The 16,970-nt window shown below is 50.5% G+C and overlaps 1 protein-coding gene across 1 annotated transcript in view; it reads right to left on the bottom strand.

Annotated features, from left to right (window-relative positions):
* The window catches only part of LOXL2 (lysyl oxidase like 2), a 104,832-nt gene that overhangs the window by 29,212 nt on the left and 58,650 nt on the right, over positions 1–16,970 (bottom strand). The window contains exons 5-7 of the mRNA XM_036856404.1: positions 15,540–15,762; positions 11,985–12,168; positions 4,209–4,360 (exon numbers count right to left, since the gene is read on the bottom strand). Coding sequence (XP_036712299.1) covers positions 4,209–4,360; positions 11,985–12,168; positions 15,540–15,762 — 559 coding nt within the window. The remainder of the gene's footprint in view (positions 1–4,208; positions 4,361–11,984; positions 12,169–15,539; positions 15,763–16,970) is intronic.

Below are 16,970 nucleotides of genomic sequence, written 5' to 3'. Positions count from 1 at the left end.
CTAAATAGACATTTCTCTAAAGAAGACATACAGATGGCCAAGAAGCACATGAAAAGTTGCTCAATATCACTAATTATTAGAGAAATACAAATCAAAACTACAATGAGGTATCACCTCACACCAGTTATTATGGGCATCGTTAGAAAATCTACAAACAACAAATGCTGGAGAGGATGTGGAGAAAAGGGAACCCTCTTGCACTGTTGGTGCAAATGTAAATTGATACAGCCACTATGGAGAACAGTATGGAGGGTCATTAGAAAACTAAAAATAGAATTACCATATGACTCAGCAATCCCAGTACTGTGTATATACCCAGAGAAAACCGTAATTCAAAAAGACACGTGCGCCACAATGTTCATTGCAGCACTATTTACAATAGCCAGGTCATGGAAGCAACCTACATGCCCATCGACAGATGAATGGATAAAGAAGATGTGGTACATATATACAATGGAATATTACACAGCCATAAAAAGGAACGAAATTGGGTCATTTGTAGAGACGTGGATGGATCTAGAGACTGTCACACAGAATGAAGTAAGTCAGAAAGAGAAAAACAAATATTGTATACTAACGCATATATGTGGAACTCAGAAAAATGGTACAGATGAACCGGTTTGCATGGCAGAAATAGAGGCACAGATGTAGAAAACAAACGTATGGACACCAAGGGAGGGAAGTGGTGGGGGGGGGGAGATTGGGACTGACATATATACACTAATACGTATAAAATGGGTAACTAATAAGAACTTGCTGTACAAAAAATAAAATTCAAAAATTCAAAAAAAAAAAGCAGAATGACTTTTAATTGGGTTTATCGTTTTTTTGTATCTCCCTTCGGACTGTGCCCTGTCTTACTGACTGCACTGGGGGCTGATAGCTACCTCCGCTACCCCTTTCATAGGCCACTGCCCCCCAAAACTGACTTCATTTTGTTGCCCCAAGGTCAGTGAAAGATGAAGATGGGGGAGCCTAAAGAACCCACAGTTCACACTTTGTCCCACTACCAGAGAGCAGTGGGGCCCCAAGATTAAGTCTCAATGTGAAGGCTCCTGTCTCAAGGGCTCTGTCTGGGAGGGTCCCTGTCCTTTGTCCACCACTGCCTGTGCAGCCAAAGTTTGTTGGCCATGTGTTCCTGTCCTAGGTTCTAGAGCCAACACAAGTCTGAGAGGCTCTGGCTGAAGAATGTGGCAGCACACTGACTCCGGGGCAAGGAAAACTCGGGGTCACCAGTGGGGAGCTGGGGCTTCTCCTTGAAGCACTTCCCAAAGCTCCAAGCTGTGGCCGTGCGTCCAAGGCTAAGCAAGCCTGGAGCAGCCTCCGTAACAGGGAGCAGGGTTCCATCACCCCGGGAGGAATCCAGGCACCTCAAGATGCATTGGGAGCCTTTTCTCATTTTCTAGAAAACTCTGGAGGGAACAAAAGAGGCCAGCCATGAAGTTCAAACTCAGCCCAGGACATAGTTCTCTATTTCCAGGGCCCCCCTCCTGGGTGCCCCATTCTGGAAGTCAGGCTCAATGCTCTGACTCTACCAGCATTGGTGGAACCCCAAGAGGCCTCGAGGTCAACCAGGAGCCTCTGGCCTGCACCCTCTCCACCTCATTACCCTTCAAGGATGCCAGGAGAGGTCAATCCTCCTCCGCTGTTTTTTTTAAAACAACCCAAGGCATTTCTTTTTTCCTATTCCTTTGATTCTCGGTGGCAGCAGTATGGGGTTTGAAAGAAGGGAGTGAAGTGCAGGCAGCTGAAGTTTTCTGAGCATGAATAGGGAAAACAAAACACCCACTTCCAGCCAGGGGGGCATGGCGAGGCCCCCCTGTGTTTTGATAACGTTGTGGTTCACCAATCCCACACCTATTTTTGGAGGTGGCGGGTAGGAAGCGAGGTAACACAACCCAGATGTTAACATGAAAGCAAGCACGGGCATTCTCCAACTCACATTCCACATGTGGGCTTGGTCCTGCTACCCAGTCAGGGCCAGGCTCACAGTTCAGAGGGGAGCTAGAGGTCAGCAAAGGTGCCAGGGCCCCTGCGTGGATTAGCTCGCTTGGTAAACCCACCTGCCAGTCCCAGAGCCTCCCTGCCTTGGTGTCTCACCCCAGCAATGTAAGAAACGCAGCTCTGCTGTGGCTGGATGGACAAAACCACCCGGTTCCAAGTCTCTGAGTTTTATTAGTCATTCAATAGAGAAGTCAATTTCCTAATGAACTGCGGGCTGGAAGGGAAGCTAGGAATCACCTCTCTCACCTCTTTATTTTCTAAGGAGTAACTGAAACCTTAAAGAGATTAATTAAGGAATCAGCTAGTGCATGATTGTTATGAACTGACTTGTGTCCCCCCAGAAATTCATATGCTGAAGCCCTAACCCCCATGTTAGTTCAAATGTGGCTCACTTGGAGATAGGGCCTTTCAAGAGGTAGCTAAGGTGAAATGAGATCATATGGATGGGTCCTAATCCAATAGGACTGGTTTCCTTAGAAGAGAAAGAGACACAAGGGATGTGTGTGCACAGAGGAAAGGCCATGTGAGGACACAGTGAGAAGGCGGCCGTCTGCAAGCCAAGGGGAGAGGCCTCAAGAGAAAACAACCCTGCCGACACCTTGATCTTGGACTTCCAGCCTCCAGACTATGAGAATATAAATTTTTATTGTTTAAGCCACCCAGTCTGTGGTATTTTGCTATGGCAGCCCCAGCAAACTAACACAGTGATAAAGCTTGGGAGTCTTGATTTTTCTGCTCAGCGGTGTTACCAATGCCCTTGGGAGCCCCAAGGCAGGCCCTGCAGAAGCCTGGCCCACTGCCATGGGAGACGGTTCATACAGCCCACAGGGATTTCTTTCAGAGGTGACATCCTTCTTTTCCTTCCCGGGGGATAGAAATGGCAGATCCAGGCGTAAAACTCTCCCACGCCCTATGCTTGAGCGCTGGGCTCATCTTTTAGAGCCTGGAGGGCCCATGAAAGGGTGAGGGCTGTTTGTGCTGGGAGTGTGGTGCCCCCACTGGCATGACCGGGCACATGGGCAAGCTCAGCTCCACCCACCATAAAACCCTTCTGGAAAACTTCACTTTCTTTGGCCTAGGTCTTTCCTTTGGGTTGAAAACCCCATTCCACCCAAGTCCAATCTGTCTGAAGAGAATGGTGCCCCAGCATACTGGGACTCTTAGCACGTCAGCTTTTATAGCTCTGTTATGGCTTTCTTGGAAGGCTGCTCAGCAGTTACAGATGGCAAGCCCTCCCTGCAGCTGTGGGGCTGTGGCCAATGCTCCTGCTCACCCCCAAGCAAATGCGTGGCTTGGCTGAGGGCTGTTGGGTTCACATTTTTGGCCCCATTGGGCGGTGAACTGTTGTGGCTGACCAGTTCAGTAGTGCCTTTGACATGCTGGTGCCAAGGTCAAGAATCACTGTCAGAGCAGGCACCTGGCTGGGGAGCCATTCTGTACCCTGATGTGTCTGCATTTGCTCATTTTAAAAATAAGCCTTCAAGAAGTTCTTCCAATGTGCCAGCCCTGTACCAAATTCACGGTTTAGTGAAGAGCATTAAATAGGGTTTACTGGGCCTTTTTGTAGGATTGGATAGATGACCTCCTGGCAAAGAGAAGTTCATCCTGTTGGCTACCCCTGTGGGAAAGGTCACCCACACGAGGGGACACGATGCAGGTTTTTAGAGACCCCATCTCAGGAAGGGAGGGATGTGTCTCGGACATAACCCTGTAAAGGTTCCCTTTTCTTTCCCTCTGGAAGCCAAAATACAGTCTTCAGTCCCCAGATATTACCTGTATTGTGCTTAGATCTGTGTGATTTGCAGACCTGCTGTAATGTGGTTCCTCTGAGTTCTTGGAAAGGGCTTTTGCCAAGGGCACCACAGATGCTGTAGACCTTGAATCCCTCCCAGGAAGGATTGAGTTACAATCACCCTGTATGTCCAGCCCCAGTGCAGGGCGTGGCGCACAGTGGATCCCCAACATCTGCCAGTAAGGCCAGTAGAGCTTATCCATGTGTCTTTTCATTTGGCTCCTCCACCAAGGCCAGGTGACGGTCACCAACAGTGAGAGCAGCAGAGCCTGACAACTTTCTGAGCTCATCATCAGAGCACCCTACGACCACCTGTTGGAAAACTTTAGCCTGAGGCCACCTGGTCTACATTTTCTGGGGCTTCAGTGACCAAAATATAACACAGTTCCCTCTGGGCGTCCGGGCTCCTTACCCTTTTCTGGAAGCCCATGGCGGGGATGTTACATCTCACACCAGCATCTTCTTCATGGTTGCAGCCCTGAGACTCAGCATTGAACTTGCAGTCTATGATGGACTTCTCGTTCCCGGTGCACTCGATTTCGTTGAGGTGGATGGGTCCTATCCCTGGGGATGGAAAATGCACATAGGCTATGAGAGCTTCTCGGATGGGAAAGAAAGTTCCAGACAATGAGAACATGCATCTCCCATCCTCAAAACCCTCCCAACCACCTCCTATAATCAGCTCGATGACCCAGGCCTCTTCTACCTGGAGAGAATTTTTTCTTGTCTTGGGAATCATTTCTTCCATGAGAAGAAACAAAAGTTGCTACTAACTTGTGTGACCTTGACCAACTCACTCAGCCTCTCTGAATATCGTTTTCTCACTGAAATAAAGGGGTTGGACTACGGGACAACATTCCAGGCACTGATGAATCTGAAAGGGGTGACTGTCGCTGTGTGGTCAGGCTCCCTGCAGGAAAGAGATGGCATTCTCAAATTGGATGATCTGAGTTAGAGAAAGAGATTTTAAAAATAAAGGTAGGGACAGAGCGTGGGGAAATCACAAAATCACAGTGGATAGCCCAGTACTTGTGGGCTGATAACCCTGGGGCACAGAGGCCACCCCCAGGCCTGCAGGAGTAAAGGGAGGGTGCCAATATCTGGCCCAGGAGAGCAAAAAAGCCATGTGGGGAGGCCACCTTTGAAGAGCCGTTACCCTCGGTGGAGGGACACAGTGGCCCACAAGGAGAATAAAGACCTGGCCCCTCCACTCTCCCCAACTCCAGTCTCCCCCAGGGCTCTCAGCTGGCCACACCTAAGCCTGCCTCCCAGGACCCTGGACCATGTGGCCAAGGTGGAGAGTGGAGCTGTAAGGGCAGACGGAAGACGTTCAGCAAGGACCTCTAGGGTGCATGCGGGAAGCTTCCCTTACAGGCACCGGGATGACAAGGGGGGAACCTCCCACTGCTGGGGAGAGGGAATTCCGTCTGTCCAGCATTCAGCTCAGCTCAGCTCACAAACCCACCTCTCCTCTGTCTTGCCCATCAAGATGGACCCAAGTCCAGTTCTTTCCGGGAGCTCCTGACTGCCTCGAAGCCCACCTTGGACCCTGTCTTGCCCTGCGTTCCCCTCTCTCTCCTGATTCTCACCATCCCCCTCTGGTTCGGGTCGGTCCCTCAGCACCCAAACGTGCTAAAATCTCCCATGTTTACAACGACCCTCCCCTGACCCTACACCTCCCTCTGGCCTGTCACTTTCCTCCCCTTCAGGGCAAACTTCTTGAAAGACTCATCTGCTTTTGTCCTTTCTAATTCCAGCAGGAGGGCCTTCTCCAATCTGTTTTTCCGCCCACACCTCCCCATCTCAGGGAGTGGCACCTCCATCCACCTGGCCGTTCTCACCAGGACCCGGAGGCACCACCTCCTCCTCCTTTATCACAGGCAAGCAATCCTTCACCATGTTCTGTTCGCTCCCCCCAAATCTCAGTGCTTTTCATTTCTGCCACCACGACACTAGTCCAACCCTGTCATCTCCCTGTAGGACGAATGAAATAGCCTCTAGTCTCCCTCCAGCTTTCTTAGTTCAAAACATTTGCCACGCACAGCCCAAGAGATTTTTTAATGCACACTGAATCATGTCACCCCCTGTCTTAAATCCCTGTGATGGCTTCTCACTGCACTTCAGGGTAAAATCCAGTCCCCAGATGGTCCAACCAGGGATAGGCCTCCACTTAGCGTTCCAGCTCTGCCTGCTCCTCCCCAGCTCGGCCACACCAGTCTCCCTTTGGCTGTTCCACTGAGCCAAGCATTTCCCTCTGCCTGGACTTTCTTCCTCCCTCTCCTCAGCAGCGAACTCCTGCTCATCCTTCAGGGCTCAGCTTTGATGGCACAACCTTTCTGAGCCGCATCTAAGCTGGGTCCCCTCGGGTAGCCTCCACTGAGCGCTTTGCTTCACACTGCACTCAAGTGCCACCCTGTTCAACATCTGTCGGCTTCCCCACTGGGTTGGAGGCCCCACGAGGGCAGGCACTATGTCTGTGTGCCTTGTGAATTCCCAACAAGAGCCTGGCAAATAGGAAGTGTTGCAAGCAGCATCTGTATGGATGTCCTTGACTTCACCAACTGCCTGCTGATGTCAGCCTCTGTGCCAGGTGTTGGGAACTCACAGAGGAATCAAGGCAGGCCCTGCCATGACAAGCTCACAGTTAGTGCCTGGGGGAGGCAGACACTTACACAAAGACTTGTAATATCATGTGGTAAATGAGAAAGATGGAGGTGACTTCCTGTGCTTTGGAGTCCAAAGGAGGGACCCTTGGCTCTTGGTTTCTGGAGACACCTGGTATCTAGGCTCACTGAACCCAAAAATTAACTTCCAGGAGCAACCCACTGTAATAGGCAAGAGCCAAGTTTCCATTTCCTTGGAAATTCATAAATGATGAAGCTTCCAATTCCTTGGAATTTTATAAAACTTATAAAAACACATCAGTCACTATGGCTGGAAATATCCAAGGACTCAGAGCGGAAAGGCTATGCAAAATACAGATCCCCAACAGAGACTCTGAAGCAAGCAGGGCCACAGCTCATGAATTAAGATGGGCTCAGAAACACAGAGCAACCTTGGATTTGAGTATCCAGTTAGAGCAGTGGCTTGTTTGATGATTGTGAGGATAGTGATGATGGTGATAGTGGCAATGATGACAGTGATGATGGTACTGGTGGTAATGATGATGGTGTTGGTGTTGGTGTTGGTGGTGATGATGGTGGTGATGGTGATGGTGATGATGATGATGATGGTGATAATGGCAATGATGACAGTGATGATGGTACTGGTGGTAATGATAATGGTGTTGGTGGCGGTGGTGATGATGGTGATGGTGATGGTGATGATGATGATGATGGTGATGATGATGGTGATAATGGCAATGATGACAGTGATGGTGGTACTGGTGGTAACGATGATGGTGTTGGTGGTGGTGGTGATGATGGTGATGGTGATGGTGATGATGATGATGATGGTGATGATGATGGTGATAATGGCAATGATGACAGTGATGATGGTACTGGTGGTAATGATGATGGTGTTGGTGGTGGTGGTGATGATGATGGTGGTGGTGATGATTATGACGATGATGATGGTGATGATGGTGATGATGGTGATAATGGCAATGATGACAGTGATGATGGTACTGGTGGTAATGATGATGGTGTTGGTGGTGGTGGTGATGATGGTGGTGATGGTGATGGTGATGATGATGATGATGGTGATGATGGTGATAATGGCAATGATGACAGTGATGATGGTACTGGTGGTAATGATGATGGTGTTGGTGGTAGTGGTGATGATGGTGGTGATGGTGATGGTGATGATGATGATGATGGTGATGATGATGATTACGATGATTATGGTGGTGGAGATGGTACCTAATATTTATTGAGCACTCACTATGTGTTGGATTCTGTCCTAAACACACTGTTTATATTAACTCATTTAATCACCCCAACAAAATGGTCCCCACAGGGGACCAAAGATGAAGTAACTGGGCTGATGGAGGAACCAGTATTCAAACCAGGCAGTCTGACCCCACAGCACGATCTTCCTGAGTTTCTGAAGCTCATTCAGGAGAGTCAGGAGAGGAAACTCTCGGCTGGAAAAGAGCAGAGGGTTGCTGTGGGAAAGAGCTGAGCTGTTGGAAGCGCCTATGTTCCCCTTCATCTAGGGGTGCTGCCTCTGCTCCTGCCCCCTGGAACCCCTCCTCCTTTCTGCCCATCTAAGCAGAGGCCTGCCTTCAAGGATCACTGTGAGTCCTTCCTCCTTTGTGGCTCAGCTTGAACAACCTCACCCTCGTCTGCAGCATTTACTCTTTACGCCCCTCCCTGGCTCACAAGGCAATGGAGCTGGGCGCTCAGCCTGAGAGTGGATGCAGCCTGTGTCTCCTTGGGCAGTGATGGAACCTTTAGGAACTCCACTTTCCTCATCTGTAAAGGGCAAAGACAATATCTATCTTGCACGGTTGGGATTACTAGGACTGAATGAGACCAAGTGTGTCAAGTTACCAGGGACTCAGTAAATAGTAAGAATTATTATCAGGATTATTTCTTATATATCATCACCTACTTGTTAGTGTAAAAGCGCTTTGACTGGGGTTATTTCTTGTTTCTCTCACTTGATGTGACCTCCTGGAGAGCAGAAACCATTACTATAAATGTTTGTGGAATAAATGAATTCTCTGTTCCAGGCTCCAGCCCAAACAGTACTCAATGAACGCGTACGGACTGCTAGACTACAGGACTGGACAGGAGAGAAAAGATTCACGCAAGAGCCTAACACGCTTTAGACTCCAACTAACAACTGGTTAGTCTCCTTCTGGCCTAACTTATGTAAACCGACATCTGTGGCTGTCTACAGACACCTGGGGATGAGGCCCCAGAGGGCAGGGCCCACTTTCCTGAAGCATGCACATTCGTGGCACACCAGGGCAGAGCACAGAGGTGGGAGGACCAGGGTTTCTTACCCTCTTCCCTACACCACCCAGCCCTGCGGTGGGTTGGGCAGGGTGCGAGGTGTCGCTGAAGGACACTGGCCTGGGTGTCCAGCCCAGCCCTCGCCCAGTGGCGTCTCTGGGCTCTTGGCTCCTTTTGTCAAGCTGGGTTTGACCTGCTGCATCCTGACTCCAGCTTTCCCCTCCTCCTGGGTTCTGGACTGTCCTCTGAATTCCTCCCAGTCATGATGCCTCCCCCCACCTTCACCTTGGCCTTGCTCTTCCCCCATGTGCAAACCCTGGCCCTGGTGACCACAGGCCTGGGGCAGGAGCAGGATGTTGGGGAGAAGCCCAATGCTAGAACAATGTTATGGACTTGGGACCCATAAACAACTCTGCAGGTTGCCATCAGATTTTGAAGATCACAGTAGAATAGACTAGGACAACGCACAGTGTTTTGCAAGTTATAAAGGTAAGCATTGTTTCCAGAGACTTATGTTTCGGCTTTACTTGCATGTGCTGTCAGTATTTCTGATGGGCAGTTTCAAGCAAAAGGGTCTGAAAGGCACTGCTCTGGAGCTGCCCCATCCAGTGCAGCAGCTGCCACCTTGCCGAGCACTTGGCATGTGGCCAGTCCAGACCAAGATGGGCTATAAGTGCAAAACGCATCCTGCATTTCAGAGAGTCAGTACCCTACCTGTGAACTATCTCATCAAGAGCATTTATATTGATTACATGTTGAAATCATAATATTTTGGAAATATTATATATAATATTAAGGAAAATAGATTATTAAAATGAAGTTCACCTGTTTCTTTTTATTTGTTCTTTACGCGGCTACTAGAAAATGTTAACATTACATATGTGGCTCACATTACATGTCTGTTGGACAGCGTGGGTCTGGAGTGCTGGCACTTCTTTACCAAGTGTTTGTTCAGCTCACACTACTTATGCAACTGGAACTAATTCATTCATTCCTTCCTTTTTTTTTTTTGTTGGCCACACCGCGAGGCTTGTGGGATCTTTTAGTTCCCCAACCAGGGATCCAACCTGTGCCCCCTGCAGTGGAAGCATGGAGTCCTAACCCCTGGACTGCCAGGGAAGTCCCTCATTCATTCATTCTTGATAAAACGAATGTCTCCAGAGCACTATGAGCCAGGCATGGTGGGAGCCAGGTGTGTGAACAGACAGCTGGAGTTCAGATGTGTACAGGGGATCTCAGCACACAAAGCACAGTGCCTGACTCTGACCTAACATCCATGCTGGTGATAAGAGCAGGTCTCAGAATCCCAGGAGGCTGGACAGACAGAACCTCAGACACCGTGAATCCAGTGAAGGATCTGAGACCCAGAAGGTTGCCCAAGCTCACCGAGCATGTAGGTGGCAGGGCCAGGGCCAGGACGCAGACTGCCCGCCCCTCAGCCCTTGCCCTTTCACTACCCTCGCTGTGGGTGTGGTCACTTGGTCCACCAGCTAGAGGCAGGGCTGAGGATGGACCCTGGCTGCTCGGTGGCTTGACAGCAAATGTGGACTTTTCCCTTTCTGCCTACCAGAGTTGACCTGGCCAACGTGGCAGAAGATGATAAATCATCCAATGGTTCTTTCAAGGACAGCGCTGAAAATGCCAAATGTCTCTTTCTCCCAGAGTCCCGTGGGCCCTGGGAAAACTTTGGCTGCTCTGGGCAGTGAAATAATTAGGTCAAATAGCACACGCCCATGATAAATGGAATGTTTATGTCATCCAGTGCTTGTTTCTTCCTCAGGATGAGTGGTCTTTGTCCTGTAGGCCTGGGGAGACCACAAACCAACACATTAGCCAATTAGTACAATGGACTGTGGGAATATTCCAGATCCAAGGGAACCGCAAAGAGCTCACCACGACAGGGGAGGAGAAAGATCGTCACAGGGGTCACTGACCTGGCACGAAGCAACGTTCTAGCCCACGCTAGGCCCTCAAACTTCAGGAGACCCCAGGACGCTTGCAGGGATTGGAGGTCGAGATACTCTGAATGTGAGTGGGCTGAGACGGGTGGGTAGAAGGGAGAAGCCCACATCTGCGAGTTAGAAGACTTGAGTTTCAATCTTTCTCTGCCACTAACTATAGGTGTGACCTCCGGATTGCTCTCCAGAGCCTCAGATTCCTCATCTGTTGGACGAGATGACCTCTGAGTTCTTCTGTAGCAGCGCCATCTATGATTCCAAGACTGTCTCTCGGGTCCACTGGGCTATTATTCCCTCCAGGTTGTGGCCAATGACCTCACCATACTCCTTTCTGTGGGGCGGTGGTGTTATTTCTGACAGTGTGGAAGCATCCTCTCCTCACGGGATAGGACAGCCCACCCTCGTCTGCAGCCCACTCTCCTCCCTCCCCACCCCCTCCCAACCACGGCAGCCCCCGGTCTGCAGCAGCCTCCCTGGGGGTCAACACTGAAAAGATTCCTGCAGATGACTGGTTTCCTTTGCTCAACACACAAAGTCCCCCTGGGGCGGGGGGGCTGGACGCTCGCTGGGCTGCAGAGTCTGTTTGGGGCAAAGACTCCACCCTCTGCAGGACCAGGGCTGGACGAGAGCAGTGGTCTTCATGGGGGTCAGGAGGGGAAGTTATCTGTTGTGTTGCCATGTCATGTTTACAACATTCCTCTCAACAGGGGGACCTGCTTGAAAGCCTCCTATACTCTTGTTCTTTGCTCAAAGGAAAGATTTGTTTGAGACACTTAATAAAAACCAGGCCTCTTCTTTTGTTAGCATCTCATGACATTGGGAGCAGGGCATCCTGTTCCCAGTCTCTGGCGGCAGGGACAGAATGTTTGTGGTGCTAACTCAGGGTGGAAAAGTAAGATGACATTCAGGATTCTTTTGTGCCCGGGGTGGTCCATAGCCTCATGAATTCTGAGGTCTTCTCCTGGGGGAAGGACCTGGAAATTCCAGTTTTCTCAGTGGGGCTGTGGGGAGCACTGGGTTAGGAGTTGGGTAGACCTCTATTAGAATATTCATTGGGTGCTAATATGTTGTCTCATCTTGGTCGTTTACTTCCTTCTCTGGGTCTCAGCTTCCAAATCCATAAAATGGGCACTCAGTATTCCCTAAGGCCCTTCCAGCTCCAACTGCCTGGGGAGAGGCCTGGGATTGTCTAATAGAGCAGCAGCTGCTGGAGGGAGGAGGCAAAGCAAGAAGAGCCTGGAAAGGATGAGGCCAGCCAGCCCCGGCTGGGCTCCCTTATGTGACACTTTCCGTGAAGAGAGGCCACAGAACCTCCTCCCCATGCCTTACCTTGCCCCAGCCGGGAGCCTGTGATGGCCTCTTTGGCGCTCCCGAAGCCCAGCTCTCTGCAGACCACGCTGGCGGACACCAGGTCCCACTTGTCGTCGCAGACGGTACCCCATTCTCCGTTCTTGAGCACCTCCACGCGGCCCTCCCCGACGTTGGCACCTCCTCTCAACCGCACCAGGGGTTGCTGAAGAGACACATGGTCCTGCTGAGTGCAGCTCACTCCCCTCCTTTCCCAACCCCTCCCCGCTCCAAACCCGGGCACCAAGCTAGGAGCTGACAGCGCTTGATCTGTGCGTGCGCCCCCCGAGGGGTGGTGAGGCACGCATGCTCACTCTGCATGGTCGGCTCTGCCGTGCGCTCCCTTTGCAGCCTTCTCGTGGACCTTTCGTCCTGGACCACTGGGGAGCCCATCAGGGACCCTCATCAGCCCAGCACCCCACCCCATACTTGCTCGAGGGCCTTAACGCCAACACTTCCCTCCACCCCCTCACTCCAGAACCTCAAGCTTCAGAGCTACAGAAAGAAGCTCCTACCCCCAAAGTCTGCAGATTCCAAATGGATCATAATTCTATCCTGCTCGTAACAGAGGGCTGTGGTCTAGCCCCGGGGGAGATTCCAGGGCGCTAAACGGACCACACCGCAAGGATCCTGCTCTGCAGGCAGATGAGAGGCAGCAGAGAGAAGACAGAGAGTGAGAGGGCGGGGACCCCCTGAGGCGGCCAAGACTTGGAGATCGGCAGTGGCAAGGGGATGGGGAGCCTCCCACTGGTTACGTCCGACATCGGTCCTGCAGCTGGGCTCATGACCAGTCACCACTCCAGCTCCTGCCACCCCGATTCTACTCCACTTCCAGATCAGCCCAACTCTTCAGAAGATGCAGCCCCACCAGACATGCAGAGAGAGTAGGTGGTTATAGTTTAGTTACGCCTACTTGCTCACTGACAGCCTGGAAGCCTTAATCACCTTATGAGGCTTCTTTAATTGCACAGGAGTAAGACCTACTCTCCACCAGCATCTTAATCCCGTTGGATTACACCTTTCAAGATGGGAGACGGGTCGTTTGACTCCATCTGCCCACATACCCTGCTTTGCATCCGTTTCTGTGCGTGTGTGTGTGTGTGTGTGTGTGTGTGTGTGTGTGTGCTGGGGTGGGGAACTCAGAAGGCTGTGAAGCTCTGAGTTATTGCTGATGCCATTTGATTCAACACAGAAGGAGTAAAGGGTGACTGTGCAGCCCTTCTATGTGTGCTGGATCAGACCAGAGTCATTGTTCCACTCTGGCCTGTGCAGTCCTCAGCCCCGGACTCCCTTCATCCCACCCACTGACGGTCTGAACGAGGCAGCCCTGGTTGGAGGTGGTGTTTTTCAAGCATTAACATACAGCAGTCATCTCGAGGGCCAAGGCATCAAACAAGAGCCTGTGTCTCCATCCTCGAGCCAAGGTCCCCACCCAGATTTACAGACCTCAGGGACAGACCCTGGCATGAGAGGGAGAAGAAAAGAGGGACAGGGAGGGGTGCAAAACCCACACTGGCTTCAAGAAACTTTAGTCTAGCTTTAGAAAACATGACAAATACAACTGCTGGCCCCAGCCCCTGACAGTTGTAGAACCGTGACCTCTCCCTTCCCCCATTTCCTTTCCCAAGCTCTCTAGCTGGATGTCAGGGTCCCCTTCCCATGGAGCGGACCATCCGTGACTCAAGCGTAAGGCAGAGTCCCAGATAACCCTACCCTATCTGGCAGAGGCCAGGCAGAGTCAGCTGGCCCTGGAGGAAAGAAAGAAACCAAGGGAGAATGTGATGTAAGCCTTGCTTGCTCTTTTTTTTTGCATTGGTTTGGTATGAACTTGATTCCCTTGCTTTCAACCACACAGTAAGAGGAATTCCAAAACAGTAGGGCCTGGTATTCTGGATGACACATGAGGAAAGCTCAGAGGCTCAGGCTGAGGCTGTAGAAAGGATGTGGCTGTCAAGTCACGCGGCAGAGGCGGGGAGTGAGGGGCTGCAGGCGTGCCTGTGTGGCCTGGCTGCACACGTGTGATGTGTGGTCAGGTCTGTGCAGCTTGGTGGCCCTGGTGGGGATGGAGGGGGACAGGGCTGGCTGCCGGCCGGAAGTGCCAGGAAGACACCCCAGAGAGTTCCCACACCCTCCGGTTGATGCCTGGGCTTGCTGTGTTCACTTCACTCCTTTTGTTTAAGGCTTCTTCTTTTGTCCAAATATGCCACCCCAGCCTGGGAGGGGGCACCCAGTGTGGCTTATCGGCTCCTGCCTGGGTTTCTCGTTTCCACTGGATGAGTGTTATCAGCCCCTGTCCAAGAGCAGGTCATTAGATGTTGACGGAGAGGAGAGATTGGAGAGGGCAGAGGGGGTAGATAGGGGGAGAGACATGGAGAAGGGACAGTAGACACAGAATGAGGCTGCCTCGGCTTGGGGAGGGGTTGTGACTCCTGCCCTCCACTCCACCCCCGCCCACCTGGACCCTCCTGACACACCATCTGCCCCCATCAGAGTTTACTCTCTCATCTTACCCCTAATGCGATCAGAGCTGACTTGGAACCTGTCCTGGCCCAGGGGACCGATTCCCAAGTAATTAGGTTTCGTCTGATACAGGGAATCAATCCCTACTAAGTGATTAGCTCTCTTTCTTACCCATCTCTCTCCTCTTCCCAGGCGCTTTTCCCACCCACCGGCCCGTATTAGCAGTTTCCAGAGTATGCACATCACAGAGACCTTTTGTGGATATATGAAAAGAGGAGCGTAGGAAAAAGAAAAGCTGCCTAATGATTTTCAAGGGAAGACAGAAGAGTGCACTTTCTCGTATTCAGAGGATGTGTCAAGCCTGCCAATGGTTGGGATAGTTCGCTTGTCCTAAGGAATCAGTCAGTTGAAGTGGGGATGTAATTGACGTGAACAGACGTACACTGACATCTCTTGAATACACCCACACGCACACACACTGGCTGGTTCACAAACGTATAACGTGATAACGAGTACAGATAACACAGACGTGGTGATGGCACGTTTCCATTTACTATCACGGTGACAGCTTTTAAAAATTGTTACCCTTTCTGTTGCAGAATAAACCAAAACTTGTTGGAAAGTTGCTGATCTCACGTGCTTTTGACGGTTGGATTGTGTTTCCAAAGGGTCCAGGATGCTTGATTCCTCTAGGAATTGTGCAGGAGCCCCAGGTGGCCACTCCCACCCTTCATGCTGGTCCACAGATAGCACACGGAGCCTGTGACGTCAGTAATGAGGCATGTTCCTCTCCAGTGTATCTGTCCCCCGCAAAGGGGACACTGGCCTCAGAATAGAGCAGCAGTGGAAGGACAGGTAGGGGTGCTAATGATTAGAGGCAGGGGCTCAGCTTCTTGTCACACCCTAGAGGTGGCATCTATCGGAGAGGCTGGCCCTGACAGGTGTCCTCTGCCTTCCTGCCCTCTAGAAAAGTGGTCTGCATTTCCTTGCTTTCTCTTGGGGGTCCCTCTCTGCTCCCTTAACCACCAGCCCTCCCCCTCAGGTGCCAAGTGGCCAAATCACCTGCCCCATCCTCACCTCTGGCTTGTAGGCTTTCCGGAATCTTGAAGGTCCATCAGGGCTGAAGACCTGGCCAGGCACACAACTCACCACGGCCGGCAGCCCATTCTCACAGGTGACATTCTTTACGGGGTCCAGCGACACCTGAGGGCCCAACTTGCAGCTGGAGATGTGGGCCTCCGTGCCTGTGCACTCCATGGAGAATGGCCAATAGCGCTGCTTCTTGCGGGCGGCAAACATTCTGCAGAAGGTAAGACGGGGCAGGTGACCAAGGCATCATGGTGCCCACCCCTCCCTTCTTCCACAACTGGGCATTGGACCCCTGCCCGGGGCCAGCCATTGTGCCAGCTGCTGGGGATCTGGTGGTGGAACCAGAGAGGCACGGTCCCTGCTCTTGGGGTTCAGTCCTACTCCAGACAGAGCTCTGCAGGGTGCATCTGCCAGCACTCACTGAGCCCTTGGTCATGCTGGGCCTGTGATGGGCACTGGGGAGCAGGACCCGGAAGGGCAGTGGTGGCCTCCTGCCCCCAGGAAGCTCACATTCTAGAAGACAAGGGACTAACTGAGTGTAGTGAGATAATACTAAAGCCTACAAATACAAAATGCAGAAAGGGATCTAAGAGAGACAAATACAATGGACTGTGAGCCATAAAAAAAGAATGAAATATTGCCATTTGCAGCAACATGGATGGACCTGGAGATCATCACACTAAGTGAAGTAAGTCAGACAGAAAAAGACAAGATGTTATGGAAAAACCCAAACGAAATTTTTGGCCAACCCAATATTATATGGTATCACTTATATGTGGAATCTAAAAAAATAATACAAATGAACTCATATACAAAACAGAAACAGACTCAGCAGACATAGAAAACAAACTTATGGTTACTAAAGGGGAAAGCGGGGGGAGGGATAAATTACGATTTGGGATTAACAGATACACACGACTATATATAAAGTAGATAAAGAACAAGGACCTACTGTACAGCACAGGGAACTATATTCAATATGCTGTAATAACCTATAATGGAAAACAATCTTCAGTTTTATATGTATATATGAAGAAAAGAAAAGTTATATATAAATATATATAAAAGAATATATATATAACTGAACCACTTTGTTGTATACCTGAAACTAACACAATTTTGTAAATCAACTATACTTCAGTAGATAAATAAATAAATAAATAAATAAATAAATAAATAAATAAATAAAAGAGATGGGACCCCTGGTCCCAGGAAACCCCTCAGTCCTGGGCAATCAGCATGGTTGGTCACCCAAACTCTTCAGATATCTTCAACATGCTGTCTTGTTTCCCTTTGTTTCCCTGCCTTTATTTCCTTGTCAATGAGCAGGACAAGTTGAGTGTAAAACTCTCTCCCATTGATAGACAAAATTAAAGATGTGAATCCAATGAGAAGCAATGAGAACAGACTTAAATTACC

The sequence above is a fragment of the Balaenoptera musculus genome, chromosome 6, assembly GCF_009873245.2.
Source record: "Balaenoptera musculus isolate JJ_BM4_2016_0621 chromosome 6, mBalMus1.pri.v3, whole genome shotgun sequence".
NCBI classification, from domain to species: Eukaryota; Metazoa; Chordata; class Mammalia; order Artiodactyla; family Balaenopteridae; genus Balaenoptera; species Balaenoptera musculus.
This window is presented reverse-complemented; position numbering and strand designations above follow the sequence as displayed.